Genomic DNA, 25,629 nt, shown 5'->3' on the forward strand with positions numbered 1-25,629 from the left:
TGTGCACACACGTGATGGGGGAAACTGGGGGATTAATAGGCCATCAAGATCAGAGAGAAGGAGTTATTACCAAAAAGACCATCAGATGCTGGAAACCAATTCCCGCATGATAGCAGGGCTGAATCGGGGAATGGCTGAAGGCATTCCCCCAAACCTGAAAAGGGATGATTGCTTGGCTGCCAGACAGCTAAAAGGCATCTTAATCTACATGTTATTGCCTCCTACTGGCCAAACACCTGAACAGCCGTAGGCTAATTCTCCATTCTGACAATGCTTGTGTATACCCTTCGAAGTGTATATCTCTGCCTCGCCTCAGGACAAATCGTGTTACTAAAAAGCATGGGGTCCTGGGATGAGGAGACCTGAGACCAGTGGTTCTCAACCTTCCTAATGCCGCGACCCTTTAATACAGCTCCTCATGTTGTGGTGACCCCCAACCATAAAATTATTTTCGTTGCTACTTCATAACTGTAATGTTGCTACTGTTATGAATCATAATGTGAATATCTGATATGCAGGATGTATTTTCATTGTTACAAATTGAACATAATTAAAGCATAGTGATTAATCACAAAAACAATATGTAATTATATATGTGTTTTCCGATGGCCTTAGACAACCCCTGTGAAAGGGTCGTTCGACCCCCAAAGGGATCGCAACCCACAGGTTGAGAACCTCTGCCCTTAGACCTAAGAACTTAGAACTTAGATCTTAGTTTCCTTTAAGCTAAGCTCCTCTGACCCCCAAATGCCTTTCAAGATTATGCTTCGCCTCTGGACTCTTATTTAATCTATGCACTGCCTTCTCCAGATTGCTGAACCCTTCTTAATGCTGGAACAAGAACCCCGGCAATAATCAGACACTTCCTCTGTGTGGACCAGCACCAGAGCTCCCAGGGCCATTTGGCCAAGATGGAAAAGCAGGCTTGAACCGTTCAACAGTCTTATTTTCCTAATGGGACAAGCAAGGCCAGAGGAATTACGTCCCCTGTTCAATGTCACACGGCAAGGCAAGGCACTGGTCTAAAACACAGCCAGGCCCTCTAGGGGTAAGGTCCATGTTTTCTACTTGATATGTAACCAGGCTCCCAGGGAGGGTTATACACAAGGGATCCTCCCACACTGGGCACCCGCCCTCTGCCTGCTCCACAGGACTGGCCGCTGCTCTTTCGGCAGCATGTTCCATGTACTTCAATAACGGCAAACATTTACAGACGCCTGCTCTGTGCCAGGCAGTGTAGGCAGGTGGGAGGTGGATGAACACATCGGTACGAGTCCTCCCCTCCAGGAATCCCGCGTCCTGTCGGGGAGTCAGGTGCAAAACCTCAACAGAGTCAGGAGCCTAACAGGAGAGACAGGGCACTGCAGGGACATCCTAACTGTGGTCAATAAGGAAATTGAGGCTCAGCAAGGATCCCTGACCAAGCCAAGGTCACACCGCCCATAAGTGGCTGAGCCCAGAATTGAACCCATTATATTTGAACCCAAACCCATGCTTTTAACTATAGGAGGCAGGATAGCAGTTTTGGCTCAGTGGATAGAGCATCAGCCTGCAGACTGAAGGGTCCTGGGTTTGATTTTGGTCAAGGGCACGTATCTTGGATGTAGGTTCTCCGGCCCGGCCCGGGTCGGGGTGTGTGCAGGAGGCAACCAAAGGATGTGTCTCTCTCACTTCAATGTTTTTCTCTGTCTCTCCCTCTCCCTTCCACTCTCTAAAAATCAATGGAAAAATGTCCTCGGGTAAGGATTAACAAAACGATTAACAAGGCTGAAAATCTAATGTACAACATAGTGATTATAGCTAATAATATTGTGTCATATCCTTGAATGTTGCTAAGAGAGATGTTAAATGTTCTCTCCACACACAAAAAAGGTAAGCATGTGATGCGATGGAGGTGGTAGCTAAACTATGGTAGTAATCATTTTGCAATTTATAAATGTGTCACATCAACAGATTGTAAACCTGAAATTTACACATTGTGCATCAATTATATATCAATAAAGCTGGGGGGGAAAACAAATTTAATCTTGCCAGAGAGAGGTCTACCCTTTGCCCTCAGCTCCTGGCAAGGAATCCAGGTAGGAACAATGTGATTTAGGGAGAGGGGTGGCCACACCAGAAAGAACCACCACGTGACTTGGGGGAGGGAGGGTTGGGTCACATGGTATTAGCTGAACTAGAGGCTGAAATCAACCAATCGTTGATCCATCAATCATGCCGACCTAATGGAGGCCCAATCAGAACTCTGAACACTGAGGCTCAGGTGAGCTGCCCTTGGTGGTGCTCCATGCGGGTCGCTGCTGACGGCTGCAAGGAAATGAATGCATCCTGACTTCACAGAGAGGGCAATGAAGGCGCAGCCTCTAATGCTTCTCCAGACGCCACTGTGTACATCTTCCCTTGGCTGACTTTAATCTCTGTTCTTTCCCTGTAATGAACGGTTAACTGTGGGTGCAATAGCATTCAGTGAGCTCCGTGAGTTCTTCTAGTGACTAGCAGAGTGTAAGGGTGGTTCTGGAAACCTCTGACCTTGCAGCTGGTGTCCGAAGTGAGGGTTCTCTTATGAACTCTGTTCCCTCTAAATTATACACTTGGGCCCTCGCTGGTTTGGCTCAGTGGATAGAGTGTCGGCCTGCAGACCGAAGGGTGCTGGGTTCGATTCCGGTCAAGGGCACATACCTCAGTTGCAGGCTCCTCCCTGGTCCAGGCCCTGGTCAGGGCCCGTGCAGGAGGCAACCAATTGATATGTTCCTCTCACATCAATATTTCTTTCTGTCTTTCCCTCTCTTCCACTCTATCTAAAAAACAATGGAAAAACATCCTCGGGTGAGGATTTTAAAAATAAAATAAAAATGAACTGTACACCTGGCTAAACTCTTGCACCCTGGCACGTTGAACAAATGAGTACATGAGCGGGCTTTCCAGAATGGCTCAGAGCCAAAGTCAAACAAGGCTTATCCCAAACCCTGTGCAGCAGGGACTCATCATCCCTTCACAGGTAAGGAAGCTGAAGGTCAGAGAGGTGGGCAAGTGGAGGAGTCAGGAAGGGAACCAGGCCTGCCAGGCTCCAGGTTCAGGATCTGGCCACCACCGGATACTTAGCCCCCCCCCCCCCCCCCCCCGCAAAGCCCTGCCACTCTCCCAAGCCAGGACTCACCACCCTGGGACTCCTTGGGAAACAGACCAGAGAAAGGCTGAGGCAGACCAAGCTCACAGCCCTTGAGGCCTTTCAGAGGATGGTGGGCAGGTCCCAGGCCTCTTCGTGCTCAGAACGCAGCCTACCTGACCCTACATCAGGGCTGCAAGCTCAGATGTCTTCCTGGGTGACTCAGGTGAGTCACTTAAGCGATGGAGCAGCGAGTGGATGCTGAGGAGGAGCGTGGGAACTGGAGTGGGTGGAGGATGTGTTCCATGGCAAGGCACCACTCTCTTTGTGAGGTTCTTGTTTTAAACACAGGGAAGGCCAAAGCAGACAAGCCTTGGGGCCTCTAGTCTGTGACCTCTGAATTCATACCTGGGCCTTCCCGCCTCTGCCACTTCACCCCCCTGTCCTCCTGCTGCAGGCCTCTCCATGCAGCTCCCTGCCCCCGCCACTCTCCCGCGCTCTTCGCCCCACCTGTTCTCACCGTTTTCCTCTGACCCTGCACATTCAGTAACAGAACCCGGGCCTCTGGATTCCAGCCCAGGCCTCCTCCCCCTCGTCCTCTGCTGTAAACTCTCCAGCCCTGGGCTTTCCCGTGACTGCTCCAGAATCAACTAATATTCATTCCGGTGGTCAGTCAGCCTCTCCACTCACCCCTTAGGGAGCACCGTCTTTGTATCGGGCTGTTCTAAGCCCTGGGGAAATGATATACTATTAATACGGGGAAGTTCTCGTCTTCGTTGCTCTTAGGGATAGTCAGACAATACAGTGATGAGCACACACATGGATATGATAATAAAAGCCCAGCGACTGAAATGGTGGAAAGACCAGAATGACCAGAAACCAGAACAACCACAGCCCCTCACCCTGGCTGGCCTCCCCCCCAGCAAGTGGTTAGGGGTGATCAGGCAGGCAGGTGAGCAGTTAGGGGCGATCAGGCAGGCAGGTGAGCAGTTAGGGGCAACCAGGCAGAGTGCTTAGGGGCAATCAGGCAGAGGTGATTAGGGGCGATCAGGCTGGGAGGCAGAGGCGATTAGTGGCAATCAGGCAGGCAGGCAGAGTCAGTTAGGGGCAATCAGGCAGGCAGGCGAGTGGTTAGGGGCCAGCAGTCCTGTATTGCAAGAGGGATGTCTGACTGCCAGTTTAGGCCCAATCTGCAGCAGGATTGGGCCTAAACCGGCAGTCGGACATCCCCTGAGGGGTCCCGGATTTCAAGAGGTTGCAGGCCGGGCTGAGGGACACCTCCCCCTTCCCCCCCCCCCCTGCACAAATTTTGCGCACCGGGCCTCTAGTACAGTAATAAAGGCTATGTGGGGAAATAGAGAGTTCACTTAGAGAAATGGGGACCCTTATTTAGACTGGGAGCCAGAGAAGACTGAGGACTCAGAGGTTCCATCTTTCTTTTCTCTTATAAGTTTCTTTCTTTCTCTATGTATGTTTTTAATCCACGGTTGGGAATCTATGTATACGGATTTTCAACTGCGGTGTGTGTGTGTGTGTGTGTGTGTGTGTGTGTGTGTGTGTGAATGACAGGAGGTGGGAGAAAAATGATAACAGGAGCCAATGTTTGTTGAATGGTTCTGTGCCTGGAGCAAGGAGCTTTCATCCCTATAGTGAGCTTATTAGTACAATTGACCTTGAGTCACACAGGGGTCAGGGGCATCCACCGTGGCCTTGGAGGTTCAGCAGGATCCCGGCCACTCCCAAGCATGCTCTTCCTCATTCCCCATGGCACCTGGCCCAGAGCAGGTGTCTAGACCAGCGGTCACCAACCTTTCAGACGTCACGGACCACCAGTTGGCAACCGCTGGTCTAGACTATGGCAGGAAGGGGAGATGGTGATGACCTGGAGGCAGGTCAGAGGTGGCAGAACCTCAGGACAGACACTGGTAAGGCCCTGAAGACAGCCCTCTCAGCCACCTCCCACGGCCCCTGCTCCACCCTGATTCTGGCTCACCACGCCTCCTCATGTGGGCACTGCTCCAGGCCTGTTTCCTGACCCCGAGAGTCTCTGTGTTCAAAGCCCCTCCTTCCTCTATAGCCCCCACCCCCAGGCTCCCCGTGACCCCGAGAACACAGCCCAGGCCCTTCTGCCTGGCCCTTCTTGGTCTGGTCCCTCAGCCCTGACCTTCCATCCCCTGCCCCCACCCTGACCCCAGATGGGATGGGCACTGCACTGAGGGTGAGGGGGCAGAGAATATGGGAGGCACACACTCTGGCTTCTTTATTGGGCAAAGTCTTAGAGACTCTGTAAGGCACGGAGTCGAGGAGGGTGACGGGGCGCCCGGGGGGTGTGGTCAGGAATACCAACACCTCAGTGCTGGGCATCCCATCATAGCGCATGCTCCCGCCCTCTGGGCAGCTCTGGGCATTTCTCTCCTCAGGTCCCTCTCCTTGGGAGCCTGGGAACAAAGGGCCCTTTTTCCCCCAAGAAGGTGAGTCTGGGTGATGAGGGACGGGGGGAAGGGAGAGGAAGTCCCATGGTCTGGGGTAGCAGAGGTGTGAGCCTGAGCTCCTCATCCCTGGAGGCACTGAGAGTAAGGCACTCAGCTCAGGGGCAAGTGCTGGCAGCGGGGCAGGGTCCGCCTGGCACCAGGTGGGCAGGCTGAGGGGCTGTCTCAGCTGAAGTCCCGGCTGGGCAGGAGGAGGGGGGCCACCAGGGTCCACAGGTAGAGCAGCAGCCCGGCCCAGCTGGCACAGATCTTCACCCACACGGCGGTCCAGGTGCTGACCATCTTCCGGGTCTCACCGGGTCTGGAACACACCATCATGCCAGTGAGCCTGGCCTCGTCTTATGACCTCAGTCCTGGCCTGACCTTATGACCCAGCTGGGACTCCTGACTTCAACTTTGACTCTTATTCTGTAACTCGAGTCCCCTTCTCTGGTATTTTTGACACTTGGTCTTAAGTCTCCAGACACAGCTCGAACCTTGGACCACAGACCGAATCCTGACCTCCGTTCCAATCTTGACCTCAGTCCTAGACTAATACAGTGACCTGGCTCCTGGAGCTCCAGGCCTTAGTCCTGACCTCTAACCTTGACGCTGACCCTCAATCCTATAACCACCCCCCACCCCGACCCCTGATTTTATGACCACAGTTTTGATATCTGACTTCAATTCTGACCCTGGGCCCTGTGACCACAGTCCTGGCCCCTGGCATTGTTACTCTTATCTTAGCTCCTTGACTTGTCTTTCTGGCCCCCTAACCCCAATTTTAATCAAATGACCAAATTTGTGACTTTATATGGCCCCAATCCCAACTCTTGACTTCATTACTCCTAAATTACTCCTATTCTTAACCCTGTGACTTCGATTCTGACATCTACAGCCTAATCCTAACCCTCCAACCATGAGTCCTAGATCTGACTCCATAATCCAAATTACCACACCCGATCTGTAAGCCCAGTCTTCGCTGCACAGGCCCAGCCCACCTCCTGTGATCTCCACTTTTCAGTGGAGGTGCCTGGAGCTGAGCAGTTTAAGGCACTGGCAGGGAAACTGGGTCATGGATGGGGCAGGCTCCATGGAGGGTCCTGGAGAGATGCCTCCATGCCCAAGTCTTGAGCAGGTTTTCCTAAACCTCAGTGAGGGGCCCGAGGAGGGGAGATGTGTGGCCAGGCTCCGAGGGCTCTGTCCATGCCCGGCCAGGCTGCACGCACCTGTACCAATTGGTGAGCGTCATCATGATGTGCAGGGAGGCGAGCACCAGGCAGAAGTGGAAGAAGGAGTAGCTGTAGGTGACGCCGTCCTGCTCATTGTCAAAGGCCCGGCCTGCCACCTGGTTCTCCTGCGTGCCCTCCAGTATGGGCGGGCACTCCTCCGTCCGCATCAGACTGTTCACCTGCCGGTGGTTCGAGGAGCGCACACTGCAGGGGAGGGAGGAGGTGGGCAGGTGGGCAGTGCCAGGGGGCCTCATGCACCATGGCACTGGTCATAACAATGGACATGATGGTCCCAGAGCCTTGAGGACCCGGGATCTGGTGCTTAGGTCCTGGGACCAGGAGTTAACAAACTGCTTTGATTCTCAACCCTACTCCCACCCCCTGTATGAACTTGGGCAAGGCACCCCTCTCTGAGCCTCTGATTCCTTGTCTATAAAATCAGGGACAGCCCTAACTGGTTTGACTCAGTAGATAGAGCGTCGGCCTGCGGACTGAAAGGTCCCAGGTTTAATTCTGGCTAAGGGCATGTATCTTGGTTGCAGGCACATCCCCAGTAGGAGGTGTGCAGGAAGCAGTTGATGGATGTTTCTCTCTCATTGATGTTTCTAACTCTCTATCCCTCTCCCTTCCTCTCTGTGAAAAATCAATAAAATATATTTTTTTAAAAATCAGGGACAGCAGTACCTCCCTTACAGGGTTGTTGGGAAGATTGAATGAAATAATGTTGTAAAGTCCCTAGCACTGTGCCTGGTACAATATAAAGAAATAAACTGCCTCTATTATTCTGGTGGTTCAGTTGCCATTTCCCTTAACATGTATTGAGTACTTAATGCTGCAAAGCATCATACCAGGTTCTACATTTATTAATAATGTTAATAATTAACCATGCCCACTTGCTATTAAGTTTGTTTTCCTTCTATTAGTTTAGGTAAGTGGCTTTACCAATTACCTCCCCTTTCTTCATGTTTATAATTTTTAAAATAATAATAGTAATGATATTTTGGTCACTGCTTTTCTATAATGAGGTCTTGATGTTTTTAACAGTAATAGTCTGAGACTCATAGACAATTTTGAAAATCCAGTGGTATTTTGGAAAAAAAGCGAAAGGACTGGATTCCAGCCACACCTCAAACTGAGGTCACCCCTTGCTGAGCTTCAGCTGCCCCCCGCTCCACACAAACTGCACATATAAGCACACATGGGGGGGGGGTGTCTAGCTGGGGTGAAAGCCATCATGGTCCCTGCTTCCTGGCTGCTTATGCTTCTTTGCTTCCTGTGTGTGTTTTCTTTTTAATTCATGCTTTAAAATAAATAAATATATATATAAAATCTTTATTGATTTCAGAGAGGAAAGGAGAAATAGAAACATCAATGATGAGAGAATCACTGATCGGCTGCCTCCTGCATGCCTCTTTAATGGGCGTCGAGCCCACAACCTGGGCATGTGCCTTGACTAGGAATCAAACCCTGACCTCCTGGTTCATAGGTCGCAGCTCAACAGCTGAGCCACGCTGGCCAGGCACTTCCTGTGTTTTAAGAGCTAAGAACACAGCTCCCATGGTTCTCAGAGGTGCTGCCCAGTGACCTCAGGCCAGGGAGGTATGCGTGTGAGAAGCCTGAGGAAGCCAGGTGCCGGATGGGCTGGGGAGGGCGTGTGCTCAAGCCCCACCGCCACTGTGTGCTCATAGCCTCAGACAAGTGGCTGCCCAACACTGAGTCTCAGTTTCCTCTAAAATGGACCTGACAGGGGCCTTTCCAGATGAGAAAAGGAATCAAATGAGGTGACAAAGACGAGAGATGTTTGTAAACTGCCCAAACTTGACTTGGAGAAAATGTCTGAAAGAGGGCATTGTGAAACAGCCTCAGAAAGTACTACCCGGGGCCTGGAGGAGGTGTGGCCAGAGGTGGCCTCCAGGGAGGAAAGGGCAGGCAAAGGAAGTGGTGCCTGGAGAACGCTGGGCCCCAGAGCCAACACTGAGTCTGCCAGATTCCGTGTAAACACAGTTATACTTGAGCTCACCATCTAGTGACACATACAAAACAGCCACCCAGCTGTGCAAATGTTCCAAGTTATTTGTAATAATAGCAAACATTTATTTGGTGCCTATGACTTGCCAAGTTCTTTTCCAAGTGCCCGATACATATTATCTCACCTATAGCCCTACAACAATCTACTGAGGAAGGTGCTATTTCTATTTCTATTTTCCAGATAAGGAAACTGAGGCCCAGAAAGGTTAAGTGACTCTTCCAAAATCACACTGCTAATTAGCGCCCGTGCCCGGCTCCAACGCAGGCCGTCCTGGCTCCAGAGTTCACACCGGTAAGCACTGGCTAAGATGCCCCTTTAAAAAATGTTGTCATGTGATCGTAAGTAGGAGCTGCTCCCTCTCAGTCAGACTGTGGGGTCCCAGCCACCCTGGGCATTAGAGGTTATCATATCCTTTTACTGAGGAGGAGCCGGAAGCTCAGAAAGGGAAAGCCACTTACCCCAAGGCCACAGCAGGTGAGTGACAGAGCCTGGACCCACTGGCTCCAGTCCAGGCTCTTTCCCTGACCCCACAGTTGCCTGCAACCAACTGAGCTGGCACACAGCAGCCCAGTGTGTAGGAGAGGGCCTGGGGCCAGGAGGCAGGGTTCAGCCCCGCCTCGGCTGCCAGTCACACTGTGCCCACCAGCACAGTGCAAGGGCTGGACATGCTGCCTCCAGCCTGGTGTCTCGGCTCCCACATCCCCCCGTCTCTTCCAGCTCTGGGCCCCCCCATCATGGTCCCTCCCCAGAACCCAGACCCCTGCCATACCTGATGAACAAGGTGCACAGGATGAAGACGATGAGACCCACGATGCTCGGCGCGTCCCACCACTGGGTCACATAGCCCTCAGGGCCTGCCAGGATCGTCTCATTGTCCAACCATGTCAGCAGGTGGGGGTTGCATTTCTGGTCTGGGGATCGGAGCATGGTCACCCTCAGCCCATGCAGCCCAGGTCTGAGGAGCCAGTTAGCCCTGAGGATGGGCAGAGAGCCAACCCAAATGGACAGACAGACACGGAACCCATCGTCCAAGTCCCAGCGTCAGAGAGCACTTAGCAGACAAAACCACAAACAGCTCCAGGAGCAGATGGGGTCCTCCCACTTTCCTGAAAGGCGAAGCCTCAGACTGGGCTGGGGCTGGGATGTCCCTGTCACCTGGAAGGGTCCCCAGCCCCCCAGAGGGCCATTACGAGCCTAAGAACAAAACCAGGCCTCCTCAAACCCAGGCCCATACTCACCGGGGACATTGGACAGAGCCAACCAGGTGACGAACATGGTGTAGAGCGTGACGGCCGAGGCCTGCAGCAGGCCCGAGTTGGGCTGGGCGTCCTGGAAAGAGCAGCTCATCAGTGAGCCCTGCCAGACCTGGGGACACCCCGCCCCCACTCACCCTCCACCAGGGAACCTCAGAAACCCTCACCACCCTAGGGCCATCCACCCCACACCACCCAAGCCACCCACCACTTACCTAGCCCACCCAAAGGCGGAGTCCTAATTCTTTCTCCTAACAGATGACACCCTTGCTCCCCTGCTGAGAACCCCTCAAGCCTGGCGTCCCTGCACACTGTGAATCAAAGCCCTCCCTGGTCGGTCCCACCTTCACCGCCACCCGATCCCCCTCCCATGCTCCTTCCTGCTGACTACACCCCAGCCACTGTGGCCTCCTCGCTGCCTGTGGAACGTGCTGAGCCCTCTCCCGCCTCAGGGCCTTTGTACTCCCTGTGCCTTCTCCCTGACATCTCCCTTCCCGGATCTCTGCACGGGCCGCCCCTCTTTAGCTTTCAGGCCTCAGCTCAAACAGGACCCGCAACAAGGCCCTGAAAATCCTGCCTACAGCAACCTTGGCCCTGCCTACCTTTGAACCTGCTACCCTTTTACTTCCCTCATAGCACTCATCCAGAACGACCTTACTTTGCCTGGACTATTGCTTATTCTTTCCCACCCTTCACCACACACACGCCTGAAAATATGCATCTAAACTCTGTAACTAACAGCACAGGCTCTAGAGCCAGTCTGCCTGGGTTCAAATCCCAGCTTCACCCCTTATAGCCATGTGACCTCAGGCAAGTCTCTTTATTCCTCTAAGCCTGTTTCTTCATCTGTAAAGTGGGGACAGTGATGGTACAAGGACTAAATGACATGATCGATGGCATTAACTGTTCGCTATTATAATTATTCTTCCTCCTCTGCCTCACAGCCGTATCCCCAACATCCAGATGGGCGCCTGATACACAGTGAGTGCTCGAGAGGTGTTTGCTGCATGAAAGTGATTGCTGTGTGACCTGGGACAGAGGCATCACCCTCTCTGGGCTTTAGTTCTGTCAATGGGAAATGGAGGCTCTGACCAGAAAGTTCCCAAACGTTCTGCTAAAGACCCTTAAAAACTGCCTAAGCTACCTTTGAATCCCCTGGTGGATCCCCTGAGGTCCCAAATTGGGAAGTACCACTGGACTCAGGAGGCTTTTTTTTCTGAAGAGCAAACAATTACTTGGGAACCCCCATTCATTATCCCAGACGGTCTGGGATTAGAAACTGGAACTGCACCTCCTAACACTACTTCTTGAGGTGCCTAAGAATCATTGCTCAGGGATGTCCTCCCAATTTACATTTAAAAAATGGCAGCACCAATAATGATCACACTAGCCAGTGCCTGGTGTTTGTCTATATGCCAGGCACTGTTCTACATGTTCACAAATATGATCTCAATCCTCCAAATAGTAGGTATTATTATCCTCGTTTTATATTTGAGAAGAGAGAGGCACAGAGAGGTGAAGGCACTTTCCCAAAGACCCCTGAAATGTAGATGTGAGAGCCAAGACTCTAACCCAGGGAAGCTGACTGGGGAGCCCCCACTCTTAGCCCAAGGCTCTGTGACCACCAGCCCTGCCCAGGATGCCAAGGTTCCCACAAGACCTCCCACACACCAGCGGACCTGGTTTCCGGCCAGGCAGAGCCTGGCAAGCTCACCTGGACCTTGGGCAGGACGGAGATGATGGAGATGCAGATACAGAGGGTGAGGTTGAGGCTGATGAAGACCTTGCCCTCGTAGCAGGCATCGGGCTCGGTGTAGTAAACGAAGAGCAGGGCCACGGCCACAATAGACAGCGAGTAGAAGAGGAAGGTGAAGAAGAAGAGGCCTGGGCAGGAGGGCAGCAAGCAGGGGGTCAGGAGGCACAGGGACCCCCCACTCCCTCCAGGGGCCTTGTTGAGCCAGCCTCCACTTCGTCATCCAAGGAATGACAATGGTCATTAGGAAGCCTCTTAAACTTCCATCATTCACCAACACCTTGGTGAGTTTTGGCCCCATCCTAGCTAAAATGATTCACTTTCCATAAATAATCATAAAAATAAAGACAATGAATGGGGAGGGGGATAAAGGGGACATCTGTAATACTCTCAACAATAAAGATTTTTTTAAAATAATAATAATAAAATAAATAAGTACAATGAATACAAAATGATTATTTAAAAAGTGAACTAGGTCCAGCCAGTGTGGTTCAGTGGCTGAGCATCGACCCATGAACCAGGAGGTCACGGTTCCATTCCTGGTCAGGGCACATGCCCAGGTTGCGGGCTCAGTCCCCAGTGGGGAGCGTGCAGGAGGCAGCCAATCGGTTACTCTCTTTCATGATCTATCTCTCTCGCTCTCTCCCTTCCTTTCTGAAATCAGTAAAAACTTTTTTTTTAAGTGAACTGTATGTGTGGGATCTGCTGACGCCTGCTCTGGCTGCCAGAGAGACAGCAAGTTCAGAGAGGCCTGAAAACCAAACCGGCGCCTCAGTGAACTGGGACCCTTTCTGCCACTGGGTTTCAAAGACCAAGTGTCGCTTGAAGTTCGGTCGAGGCTGGCTGTGCACGGCCCCTTCCTCAGGAACCACTGAACTAGACCCTCCGAGGCCTCCCCAGTTCCTCTCCCCTCTGATCTGCTGAAGTTGCCCTGGAATCGGCTGCCCACACACACACCCTTCCCACCCTCTGCCTTGCACAGTCCAATTCCTGCACCAAGGCAGGGGCTGCTCGAGATGCCCTCCAGGCACTTATCAAGCTTCAGAGACCCCTGGATTCCCCCCAGAGGCCGGCCTTGGCACTGACCTGCGTACCAGGCGCGGGAGTCGCACTCCTCGGCCTTGCCCAGCCACTGCTGATTCCAGGAGTGTGCAAAGTCGATGAGCAGCACCAGCTGGATGAGGATGAAGAGGAAGGAGCCCACGACGCCGAAGTAGAACCAGACTGGATGGGGAGAGGGGAGTGAGGTGAGCCAGTCTGGCCCTGGGCAGAAGCCTGGGTGCCAGGGCCCCTGACGCACCCGGCTCCCTGGGATTCCTGGGGCAGGCACAGTCCCGTGCGCTCCCCCTCACACACATTTATTCATTCAACAATCATTTGTGCCAAGCCCTGCACTGGCACACTGAGAAAAAGCAAAGGCCCTGCTCTCAGAGAGCCCCCAGCCATGCACCGAGACAGTGTGGCAGGGCACGGGTCAACGTTGGGCAGGTACCTCTGTCCCCCTCTCCCCAAAGTTGCCCAAAGGCCATATGACCACGGACCAGAGCGCTGTCTCCTGACTAGGAGCCGAGGCCCCAGTCAGCAGCCTGTGGTCTGTGTGCCAGGACACAGAGCAGCCCCACCAGCGCTCCTCCCACTGGGGACCCCACGCCCCTCCTGGTGGCCTCCAACCCTCCCCACCAAGAAGCTTACTGTCAGAGAAGGAGCCATCGGGGATGTAGAAGGCACCCACGGTGATGCCCACAAAGATCAGGAACTTAAAGAACCAGAACCTATGGGGTGGGGATTAGGACAGACAGGACAGTGGAGCAGGGTTAGAGGAACAGGGCTGACCCCCAGGAGCTCCCCCCCCGCAAAACAGGTACTGGGAGAGGTGAAGAGGGGCTTTCTCATGGTCTGATGGGCACAGGAAATCTGTCCTGGCCCTAGAAAAAGCCCCAAGGGGCAGAGGGAAGGGCCAAGTAGGGGTAAGGGTGGTCAGTCACCCCAGTTCTGGCCCCATCTGCGTCACTAAATGCTGTGTGGCCTTAGCATGTTGCTGCGCTTTCTGAGCTTAATTTCCTCATCTGAGAAACAGAACACACTAAATGAGCTGCCTTCTGTGCTGTAGGGTCTGGAGATATCTGGAGACAGGCAGGGGAGGGGGCGCCACTGCGGGAGGGACCGGACGGGGTGCAGGGGGACCCCCAGCACTCACCCGTTCTGGAAGGCAGCCCGGGGGTCCTGGCTGCTGCGCACGTAGATCATGAGCAAGGTGAAGAGGAAGAAAAAGGCTGCTGTAGCGAAGCACATGCGGTAGACGGCACGGTGGCCGAGCAGGGAGCCACAATCGATATGGCTCTGCAGGATGACGGTGGTCCCGGGCCCCTCATCACACACCCATGGCAGCTGTGGGGACAGACATTGCCGCTTGACGGCCCCATCCTCCCTGGGCCTGATTCTGCCAAGGCCTGCCCTGAGGAGGCCCTCCCAGCAGGGGAAGGGCCAGGAGGAAGAGGAGGAACTCCCAGCAGGGGTGGGGCCAGGAGGAGGCCCTCCCAGCAGGGGTGGGGCCAGGAGGAGGCCTTCCCAGCAGGGGCGGGGCCAGGAGGAGGCCCTCCCAGCAGGGGCGGGGCCAGGAGGAGGCCCTCCCAGCAGGGGCGGGGCCAGGAGGAGGCCCTCCCAGCAGGGGCGGGGCCAGGAGGAGGCCTTCCCAGCAGGGGCGGGGCCAGGAGGAGGCCCTCCCAGCAGGGGCGGGGCCAGGAGGAGGCCCTCCCAGCAGGGGCGGGGCCAGGAGGAGGCCTTCCCAGCAGGGGCGGGGCCAGGAGGAGGCCCTCCCAGCAGGGGCGGGGCCAGGAGGAGGCCTTCCCAGCAGGGGCGGGGCCAGGAGGAGGTTCTCCCAGCAGGGGTGGGGCCAGGAGGAGGCCCTCCCAGCAGGGGTGGGGCCGGGACAGGAGCTGAGCCTGCCACTCCATCCCCATAGCTACCCGCGCCTGGGGCTGAAGTCCTAGGCGTACCCTCCCACACACACAGACGGTCTAGTTACGTCTTGTTACTCTGTTCATTCCCCTGTCATCCTGCCCACGGCCTCAGGAACGCATGGTGCTGTCTAAGGCAGGATTTCCCAAGATGCCTTCCACCCACCACCTACACCAGATTCCCTGAGGTTCTTCTGGAAACCGCGACTCTGAGGCCGTCTCCTGCAGGACTGGCGTCTCTGAGGTGGCTCTGAGGCTGCATTTCCCGCTCCCCCGGGATTCATGCCTGTGTACCCACTAACGTGTCACACCACTGGCCTAAGTGTCCCACCGGGTGCATGCCGGGCCACGAAACACTTGGATGAAGGGGAGAGTTGGGACCCCCACACTGGGCTTGCACATTAAAGAGGGGAGAGCTTGCTGGGGCCAGAGTCTTAGGGGCAATAATGATTAATATGATTTTCCCAGGAGACCGTGGCTTACGAGAACCAATTATACCAGGTGAGGCTCAAACCCTCCTTCCCACTTGAACAACCGCCCGGGACACACCTGCCCACCTCTTCTTGGTCAGCTGGGACCCCAAGCCTGGTCCCTGAGCAGCAGGCCCCCCAGGCTGCTCCCTGGGCACACCCAGACCCTCCCCCTCCCCGGGCTGCTCACCTTGTGGAGCTGGCTCTCCACACCAGGGCTCAGCATGATGAGGGACACCAGCACCCCCAGGAAGAGGAAGAACGTGAAGATGAGGCGGCTGATGGTGGAGTTGCGGCTGGAGGGGCAGCAGCCACACAGGATGCAGGGGGCAGAGCCACAGAGGCAGGAGGCCTGCAGGGAGGACAGGACAGCACCCTTATCTCTGCCTCCCCTCCCCCCCCCCCGCCATGCCCAAGCACGCGGCACCCACCACTGCCCCTTCGATGCCTCCAGATCTGCACCGAGCCCGCCTGTACAACCCCAGGCCAGTGTGATCCCACGTAACTTCCAAGCCTGAGGGGGAGGCTGAGGAAACCACGCTTGGAAGAGGCCGGGCCACACAGGGTCACACCGCCAGCAAGGAAAAGAACCCGGATTCAAACCTCAGGTGCTACCGTGGCTTCGGAGAGAGAGGGTTGTGCCACACTGTGTCTTACTTGGGGGGAGGCAGAGTAGTAAAAAAATAAATGCTTAAAAATCCAGAAGTCTAGCTCCATCACTGATTAGCTCTGTGACCTTATACAACTCATTCAACCTCTCTGAACTGCAGTGTCCTCTTCTACAAAACCGGAATCAGAGGGCACCTACTTCTCACAGGGCAGTTGTCAGAATGAGATAGAAGTTTCCTTTCCTTGTTTCACTTTCCTCCATAGGACTTACTACCATCTGTGAAGGTTCAGAGTTTACATATGTTTGTCTGCCTCCCAGGTCTAGCAGGCACGCTCCCCCACGGCAGGAATTTCTGTCTTTTTTGCTCACTGTGGTTTTCCCAGGAAGCGAACAGTGCCTGGCACATAGTAGGAGCTCAGTGACCATCTGGGGAAAGAATGCAATGGTTCTGGGGTAGCACCAGGCACATATGAAGACCTCAGGAAACAGCAAGCACATGGTAAACACCTGCTGAATGAATGGAATGAAGACCTGTGAGTAGCCGGGAGTTCCTACTCTGGGGCTGACGGAAACCGTTCAGGGGCTGGTGATGCCACGCCAGTCACAGGCGGGGCCCCAAAGAGCCTCAGCCCTCCGGGAGCCGGGCCCACCTGCCGAGCTTCTGCGGAAGTTTGTCTTCCCAACAGCCCCAGCTCCTCAGCCAGGCACTTGAGAGTCCAGAAAGGCAGAGCCCCGCCTGCGTGGAGTTCCCAAGGGCAGGAAAGACACTCAACAGATCATTACCCCGTGAGTGCTAAGAAGAAAACATGCGTGCTGCCCTCAGTGACAGATGGGGGCCTAGTTTAGTTGGGGGTGGCGCGTCACTTCCCTGAAGAAGTGACAATGTCTCCTGACCACGGAGAAGAAGACTGCTCCAGGGAACAGAGCCCGGGGTGGCTCTGGGGCAGGCAGGAGCTGGGCAACGGAGGAACGAAAAGAAGGACCTTGTGCCCAAAGCTTCGTGACAGGCAGCGAGCGGTGAGTGGTGAGGTCGATGAGGATGGCAGGGCTGGGCAGCAGTGGGCATCCACTCAGGGGTTTGAAGCCAGGAGGGACTGGAACAGCCTTATGCTGAATGATCGGTTTTGTGGAGAACAGGCTAAAAGGGGACCTTGCTCCTCTGCGACCCGGCACCCCAATCTCTGGACTGGTCCTGGGCGTAAGGCACGCTCTGCTTGAAGTGCCCTGCCTTCCCGTCTGCCCCCCCGCACCTCCCCTAGACTTGAGCTGCTCCTTCTCACCCAACTCCCACCTGCAAAGCCAAGGGCAGGAATGCTAAAGGAAATGCTTGCAGAGTGAATTCTCCCTCATGTCCAAAGCATAACAGTTCGCTCAGCCCACAGCTTGGGAGTTGTATCCCACAGCCCCCACTTCAAGCCCTGGCTCCTATCCGTGGCCGCCTTTTGGGTTTCAGGAGGCAAGCAGGTGCCAGGAAAATGTTTTGTAAACCAACCACAAGAGCATTCTGGCCACCAGACAAAGCTGGCTATTAGTTCCCGTTTACACATGAGGAAACTGTGCTCAGAGAAGTTAAAAAACATGCCCTCGCTGGTTTGGCTCAGTGGGTAGAGTGTCGGCCTGTGGACTGCCGGGTCCCGGGTTCGATTCTGGTCAAGAACACATGCCCGGGTTGCGGGCTTGATCCCCAGTAGGAGGAGTGCAGGAGGCAGCCAATTAATGATTCTCTCTTGCCACTGATGTTTCTCTCTCTCTCTCTCTCTCTCCTTCTCCCTTCCTCTCTGAAATCAATAAACTATTTTAAAAAAAAAAAAAAAACTTGACAGAAGTCATACAGTAGGTGGACAGCAGTGCTGAGCTTCAAGTCATAGTAGTGCCAGCTTCCCCTGATGAAGAGTGAATTCTCCCTCAGTCCCAGGCACTGTGGGAAGCATCGTATCCACACTAAACCCACCGACACTATAATGTACGTGTAAATGGGGAAACAGAGCCTCAGAGAGGAAACAAGACCAAGGTCGCAGAGCAAGTGAGCTCAGGAGCTGGGATTCGGCTCAGGTTTATCTGCACCAAGGACTCCCAAACGTATGATTGTATGACGGCAGCCTGGCGTCATTTCAAAAGGCTCCAGTGATGACCACAATCCCGCCGGTGCCAGAGAAAACCAAGGGAGGTCAGCACCAACTGACCTCAGGAACCGGTGCCCAAGTGCCCAGGGCAGGGCCCGGCTCCGTCTTGTTGCCATTTCAACCTAAAACATTTGAGATGTAAGAAAAGCCGCCCCAATGCAGTTAGGGAGCCTGGCCTTTCAATTCACTGTTTTTTGGAGATCAAAATCCAGGTGTAACTGACACCTGAAACCTCAGGATTCCCTGAGCCAGCAGTGGCCAGAGAGACCAAGTCAGGAGAGAAAAATTCACGCCAGCTGCAAACCCCCGCCCCATTCTGCCCCCCAGCTGCTTCAGAAGCAGTCTTGAAACATTCATGCTCTCTGACAGTCCTGCCCCCTGTGGGGATCTCTCCTACAAGAACCTCTTCCTACAGAAGTACCAGCAGAGGGAGGAAGGGCAGACGCCCACCCCCGCACACTCGGAAGTCCACTGTGGCACTTGTTCATGCCAGGAAAATAACAGGGGGAAATTGAAAATAAGTGCTCAGCATTGCGTCATGGCACTCCCTAAGAGGGCTGGCCATCTCTGCTAAAGGGAGCAGATGGGGAGGTGCTACTTAAATGGGTCCATGTAACTAAATATAATTAAATTACACCTCAATAAAGTTGGTTTTATTATTTAAAAATAAAAATGTTTAATTAAGGGGGGGGGATAAAATAGGCGCAAAGCTTTAGGTTTTATGAGGTTATCAGAATCTGGAGAGATTGCAAATGACCTCAATGCCCAGGGGCCAGTGGTGGCCCACTTACTGCATGGACGTTATAGAGACAGGAAAGATGAAAGTCACTAGGCCGCAGAGCAGCCTGGGCTAAGGGTTATGATGCAATGTGAGAGGCCCAGGCGACTATAAAACTTCCCCCATGAAGATTACAGCTCCCACCCCCACCAAGCGCGCTCAAGGCAAAGGCAGCCTTAGCACCAGGCAGGTTCTCTGAGTGGAGAATATGAAGCCCTGGTCTTAGAGTCTTCCAGTTGGAGGTTGCTTGGCATTCAACCAATCCAGCCTCTGATGCAGAATCACCAGTAAGGCAGCTGGCTATATCCCCTGCTGCTTGCACACTGTCACTGACAAGGAGCTCACTACCTCCCCAGGCAAGCTAGACAGCCCTGGAGCTGTCAGTGGTTTGGCATGGCGGAAAGAGGCTGTCACCAAGGCATTCACACTCTCCCGGCTGTCGCTAGAGCCAGGGACATAGATTCTTAGAGCCATTCCTGGGGCAGTGGGTGGGTAGAGTAGGTAGCAGAGGGCGGGGGCCACAGTTGAAAGCTGTTTGGTTTAAAACAAACTGGTCCCCCCACTTCTGGGTATTATTCAAAGAACTGAGAGCAGGGACTCGGACAGATATCTGTACACCCATGTTCATAGCAGCATTACTCACAACAGCCAAAAGGCGGAAGCAACCCTTCGACTGTTGAATGTGGTAGACACATACAATGGAACATTATTCAGCCTTTAAAAGGAATAGAATTCTCATACATGTTTCAACATGGATGAACCTTAAGGACATTATGCTAAGTCAAGTAAGCCAACCCAAAAATATAAACACATAGGATCCCACTCATATGAGGTACCCAGAGAAGTCAAATGCATAGAGACAGAAAGTAGGATGGTGCTTACCGGGAACTGGGGGTAGGGGAGTGAGGAATTAGTGTTTAATGGGTAAGGGGTTTCAGTTTGGGGGAACATGAAAAAGTTCTGAAGATGGATGGTGGTGATGCTTGCACTATGTGAAGGGTACTTAATGTCACTGAACTGTATGGTTAAAATGGTACATTTCACGTTATGTATATTTTACTATAGTAAAAAAAAAAAGGGGGGGGGAGGGGACAGAGTTTTCAAGGAACAGTAGTAAGTCAGCTAAGTGAGGAAGGAGAGGGTATTCCTACACAGGAAATAACATGTGCAAAGCTAAGAGGAACGCTGTGTTTTCAGGGTAGCTGGGCAATAAAAGAAGCTAAAATGGTGACAGAGGTGATGGCCAGGGTCCCGCAGGCCATGCCCAGGAGTCTGGGTTGTATCCTGCAGGCAAAGGGGAACCATTGCTAAAGAACAGATCAACATCAGATTTGCAATTTAGTTTTGGGGTTTGTTTTTGTTGGTGTTGTGGTTAATCCTCACCTGAGGATATTTTTCCTTTGATTTTTAGAGAGAGTGGAAGGGAGGGAGAGAAACAGAGAGAAACACATGGATTGGTTGCCTCCCACCTGTGCCCCGATCAGGGCCAGGGATTGAGCCTGCAATCCAGATACGTGCCACCTTGCCATTGATCAGAATTGAACCCGGGGCCCCTTGGCCCACGGGCCAACACGATATCCACTGGGCCAAACTGGCTAGGGCCAGATTTGCACTTTAGAGCTGTCACTTGGCCACAGAGTGGAAGACAGATCAAGGGAGTGGAATGCAGTGTCTTTGGGAACAGAGGGAGAGAGTCGGGGGTGGTTCTCAATAATGCAGAGAACTGAGACCAAGGAAAAGTCGGCCTCTAGAATTCCCACTGTGTGCGTTAGCCAATAATATTTACTCCTGACAATGCCACTCATTGATACCATTAGGCTTGTATTTAGCAAATGCCCATTTTAATACGTATCATGTTTTTTTTTGTTTTGTTTTGATTTTTTTTGTTTTTTTAAATATATTTTATTGACTTTTGACAGAGAGGAAGGGAGAGAGATAGAGAGTTAGAAACATCGATGAGAGAGAAACATCGATCAGCTGCCTCCTGCACATCTCCCACTGGGGATATGCCCGCAACCCAGGTACATGCCCTTGACCGGAATCGAACCTGGGACCCTTCAGCCCGCAGGCCGACGCTCTATCCACTGAGCCAACCCGGTTTCGGCGTATCATGTTTTTTAAAATAAATGACAAACTCCTTGAAGACTAAAACAGTATTAAATAGTAAAACTTACATTATCTATTTTACCATAATTAGATTAAAAAATGGCCCCAGCAAGGAGATGTGAATGAGCCAGCCTAGAACTAGACAGAACACAGGGAGGAGAGGTCAGCCCCAAACTACTCAAGCACAATTACTCCCCCCCACCCCACCCCCCCACCCCCCCACCCCCCGTGCAGTGCTGAGAACAGAGGGCTCTGCCACCAGCTTGCAGAATGACCTTAGACAAGTCTCTTTTCCTCTCCAGGGGACTCAGTTTCTTCATTCATAAAATGGGCTCCTGGGCAGGATAGGAAAGTGGCTCAGAGCCCAGGCCCTATGGTCAGACAGCCCTGGGTTCTACCCGCCTCACCACTTCCTTGCATGTGGCCTAAAGCAAGTTACCAGCCTGGGGTGTTTACACAGAGTGGCCATTACAAGCCAGCTTCGTGCTGAAGGTGTCGGCCTGTTTACCTCAGTCCCATTAATACAAAGTGTGAGAGGCAGGTACCACTGTTCTCCCACTTTACCGACAAGGAGAGAGAGGAAGTGACTGCCCACGGTCCAGCAGCTGAGAAGAGGCCAAGCCAGGATCTCAATCCAACCAGTCTGACCCAAAGGCCTTTCCCACGCCCTCGCACATAGAAGGCGCTCCCTAAACACATATTTGCTCACCACCCATCTATCGTGCGCTGGCTTGCCCGGCGGTTCCCACCCTCTGTGGGCCCATCTCGCTTCCTGCAGGCCAGGACTCAGCTCCAGCCGAGAGAGAACCATGAGGGGCAGCTGCAAACGCTTCACGATGGAAGGGCAGAGAAGTCTTCCCCACCAACCCGTCCCACTAAGGATGTGGGAACTTCGCTGCTCTTGGGCAAATCTCCATGGAAACAGGTTGTTACTGGTTCCAGTAGTAACCACTGCACAATGTAATACCGTGGGCAGAACAGACGCAGCGTAAACTTTACTATTTTAATGCTTTTTGTCTTCAACGAGCTGGTAATTTACCTTAAGAATCAGGATAGATATTAAAATAGATATCTAACAAATACAACCCTAATGATGTCAATCAATGAGTGGTATTGTCAGAAGGAATAAATATTGGCTAAAGCACACAATGAGAATACTAGAATCTGACTCTTCCTCGGTGTCCGTTCTCTGGATTCATCTTCCCTCTCTGATCCAGTTTCCTCCTCAGTGAAATGGGAATGATGTGAACTGCCTCACTGGGATCATTGTGAGTATTACATGAAAGGACATGTATCAGCCCTGGCTGGTGTGGCCCAGTTGGTTGGGTGTCATCTCATGCACCAAAAAGTTATCAGTTCCATTCCCAGTCAGGGCGCTTAGCTAGGTTGCAGATTTGATCCCTTGTCAGGGCAGGTAGGGGAGGCAACCTATCGGTGTTTCTCTCTCACACTGATGTTTCTCTCTCTCTCTCTCTCTCTCTCTCTCTCTCTCTCTCTCTCTCTCTCTCCTTCTTCCCTCTCTCTAAAATCAATAAAACACAGAAAGAAAGAAAGAAAGAAAGAAAGAAAGAAAGAAAGAAAGAAAGAAAGAAAGAAAGAAAGAAAGAAAGAAAGAAGAAGGAAGGAAGGAAGGAAGGAAGGAAGGAAGGAAGGAAGGAAGGAAGGAAGGAAGGAAGGAAGGAAGGAAGGAAGGAAGGAAGGAAGGAAGGAAGGAAGGAAGGAAGGAAGGAAGGAAGGAAGGAAGGAAGGAAGGAAGGAAGGAAGGAAGGAAGGAAGGAAGGAAGGAAGGAAGGAAGGAAGGAGGAAGGAAGGAAGGAAGGAAGGAAGGAAGGAAGGAAGGAAGGAAGGAAGGAAGGAAGGGAAGGAAGGAAGGAAGGAAGGAAGGAAGGAAGGAAGGAAGGAAGGAAGGAAGAAAGAAAGGAAGAAGAGAAAGAAAGTATATCAAGTGCTCACTATAGTGCTGGGCCTGTGCCACCACCGGACAGCTTTGGGCAGTGAGTGCTGGGCCTAGGGTAGGATGTGGTAAATGGTAGCTGCTGTTGGTATCCTTATTTGCCAAACAGAATAACTTTGTCGCAGGGCTGAGGGGAAACCAATGAAATGGCATGAGTGAGCAGTTCAGCACAGTGCCTGGCACGCAGTAGGTGCGCAGTAAATGTCAGAGGTCATAACCACCAAGGGGGGCCACTGAAAGGCGGTTGCTTGCAGATATCTGATGCTCACTAAGTGACACTCTCTAGTCCACCTGGGCAGCCCTGTCCCTCAGGCAGCTAGGACATGAGAAGAAGTCTGGATCACAAAACAGACTTTAATCCTCCCTGCAGTTCCCCATCCTTTCACTGTGCAACCTTAGGCAAGTCAGCTATCCACTCTGTGCTCCATTTTCCTCTGGAGGAGCCTGTCAGGTGCCCTCCGGTCTCAGCACAGTAGAATTCCATGACTCAGGACCAGCACTCAGCTCCAGAGGAAATCTCCACCCACCTTTCCAAGATGATAGTAACCAGAGCTCCCATTTTGAGCACGCACTAAACGCCAGGATTGGGTGGGGCGCTTTGCATCTTTCCAACAGCCTTAGGAGAGAAAGGCACAGGAGATTGGCAAATCTCCCCTCAACATCCCTACCCCCAGCCAGATGGAAACCTGCTCAACTCCTAGGAAACGCTCCCCCCCCCCATCAGGAAGCAAACTCTTCCTGGCCAGAGACCCAGCCCAAACCTTGATTTCTTAAGTCGGGGAGGGATTTCAGGGACCAGCTCTAGAGTCCTCCTCCTGTGTGTGCACAGGCGCGCACTTCACAGATGGGGAAACGGAGGCCCAGAGAGGACAAGAGACTGTCCAGGGACCATGGGACAGCTATCATTCTCAAAAACATGGCCATAAAGTAAATCTCTAGATCCTCCAGCTCCGGCCCCTCCACCCCCATCCTAACGCACACACATGCACACACATGCGCGCACGCACACACACATCTGGGACAAAGGAAGGCAAGTCCTGAGATTCGGCTGCCACCAGACCCCTCACCGCCCCCCCCCCCCCCTTCCTCTCTGCTCCTCTTTGTGTGGGGCAGAGGGGGAGGGGCATGCCTGAATGAACCTCGGATTTAATGAGGGGAAAAGGAAAAGAGGAGGGAGCTAGGAAAAGGAAAAGGGGCAGGGGCCTCTCAGCTGGGGTCTGGCTGAAGCTCCTCCCCTGTGCTGGCTGCAGCCCCAAAACTGAGGCGGGCTGGCTCCCAGGCCCTGAGCCCAGGCGACCGGGTACTCCTTCCCCCCAACCCCATCCCACCCCACACACACACCCTCCCCTCCCTCAGTTCTTGGGTCTTCTAGCCCAGAGTTGCGCCGGGGGAGGCAACAGCACAGACCTCTCCCAGTGTCTTAGAAAGGCAGACAGGGGCTTCCTGCCCACTCCCCACTCTGCCCGGGGGCCCAGAGGGGCGGGTCTGGGGCTCCTTGGAGAAGTGCCAGGAGTTAGCCTGAGCCAGACTGAATGTGCGGAGACAAGGACACATTGGACGGGCGGACAGACGGACAGACCCTGAACTGTAGACAATGACAGATGGAGAAGCCACAGACGGACAAAGACAGTCGGACAAACGAACGGACCGAGACAGACAGCTGATAAATACTAATGAACAAACGGAGGCCGACGGGCGGGGGCGGACAGACTGAGGGAGAGATGGCAAAGGGACAGAGGACCCAGGGCAGAGAGGGCCGGGGGCCGGGCAGGCCTCACAAAGAGTCGGAGCGTCCGGGAGACAGACCACGAAACGCGCGCCTGGAGGACGTCTCCAAGCCGGGCGCGGCGGGGCCGCAACACCCACCCCCACCCCAGCCCGAGCCTCAGTCTCCCCAGCTCCCGGGAGGGGCCGGCGGAGAGCACTCCCTCCCCCGCCCCGGCGCGCCCCACCCCTCCCCCGCGGTAACCCGAGGCCGGGACTGCAGCTGTCTCCGTCGCCCGGGGCCAGGGCTGGGGCGGGAGTGGGGGGAGGGAAACCGAGTGACCCGGGGCCCGGGGCGCGGAGGCGGGGTGCGGACCCAGAGAGACAAGTTTGGAGGAAGGCACATGAAGAAACTGTTCGGAGGGAGAAAACCGAACAAGAGTGAGCAGGCGGCGCGCCCGGGCGCTGGGGTGGGACTCACGCAGCTGAGCAGGGAGCAGGCGCCCAGGCAGGCGCCCATGACGGCGGCGGCGGCGGGTCGGGGCGCGGGGCGCGGAGGGGCGCGGAGGGGCGCGGGCCGCGGGATCCGCTCGGGATCCGCTCGGGATCCGCTCGGGATCCGCTCGGGCTCCGGGTGCCCGGGTCTGGCCCCGCCCCGCGCCCAATGGTCCCGCCCCGGCCCCGCCCCGCCCCACCTGGCAAAGCTGCTCACGGTTTTCCGGTGCCGGTGCGCTCCAGCCTCCCGGGACTCACCTTGGCAGGTGCGCGCGGCGGAACCCGGGGGGGGGGGGGGGGGGGGGGAGGGGGGGGAGTGGGTGGAGCGGTGCCTCCCGCGGCTGCGCGAGCCTGGCAACCGGACCGGGCTCAGGCGGGAGCTCGTGTCCTGGTCCCAAGCGAGGATTTGGAAATACTGAGACCTGGGTTCAAATCCGGGCGAGGCCACAGTGTGACCTCACAGCACTGGCCCCCTGCAGGGGTCAGAGGCCAAGAGGTGGTCACCCCTGATTCCTCCGCGCTTGGCACAGAGCCTCCCAGCCCAGTACATAGGTGTGGAAGGATGAGTGATCGAATAGAGAAACAGACAAG

General features: G+C 54.0%; 1 protein-coding gene across 1 annotated transcript; it reads right to left on the minus strand.

Moving 5' to 3' along the window:
* Positions 1 to 5,351: 5,351 nt before the first annotated feature.
* On the minus strand, positions 5,352 to 25,147 carry SERINC2 (serine incorporator 2). Its single transcript, XM_059690429.1, has 10 exons — positions 25,025 to 25,147; positions 15,459 to 15,620; positions 14,039 to 14,229; positions 13,534 to 13,613; positions 12,928 to 13,065; positions 11,803 to 11,972; positions 10,074 to 10,164; positions 9,605 to 9,746; positions 6,804 to 7,010; positions 5,352 to 5,896 (listed from the first exon to the last, which is right to left on the minus strand). The coding sequence occupies exons 1-10, from the start codon at positions 25,061 to 25,063 to the stop codon at positions 5,761 to 5,763; spliced, it is 1,356 nt and encodes a 451-aa protein (XP_059546412.1). The 5' UTR covers positions 25,064 to 25,147; the 3' UTR covers positions 5,352 to 5,760.
* Between the last annotated feature and the right edge of the window lie 482 nt (positions 25,148 to 25,629).

This window comes from Myotis daubentonii, chromosome 3, assembly GCF_963259705.1.
Source record: "Myotis daubentonii chromosome 3, mMyoDau2.1, whole genome shotgun sequence".
NCBI lineage: Eukaryota > Metazoa > Chordata > Mammalia > Chiroptera > Vespertilionidae > Myotis > Myotis daubentonii.

What these genes read in the sequence shown, in the direction of transcription:
- SERINC2 (XM_059690429.1), bottom strand. Translation starts at nt 25,063, where the DNA reads ATGGGCGCCTGCCTGGGCGCCTGCTCCCTGCTCAGCTGC. An exon ending in CCTGCTCCCTGCTCAGCTGC is followed by an intron (nt 15,621 to 25,024) that starts GTGAGTCCCACC and finishes TCCTCCCTGCAG; the next exon opens with GCCTCCTGCCTCTGTGGCTC. An exon ending in CCGTCCTGCCCAAGGTCCAG is followed by an intron (nt 10,165 to 11,802) that starts GTGAGCTTGCCA and finishes TGCTCTTTCCAG; the next exon opens with GACGCCCAGCCCAACTCGGG.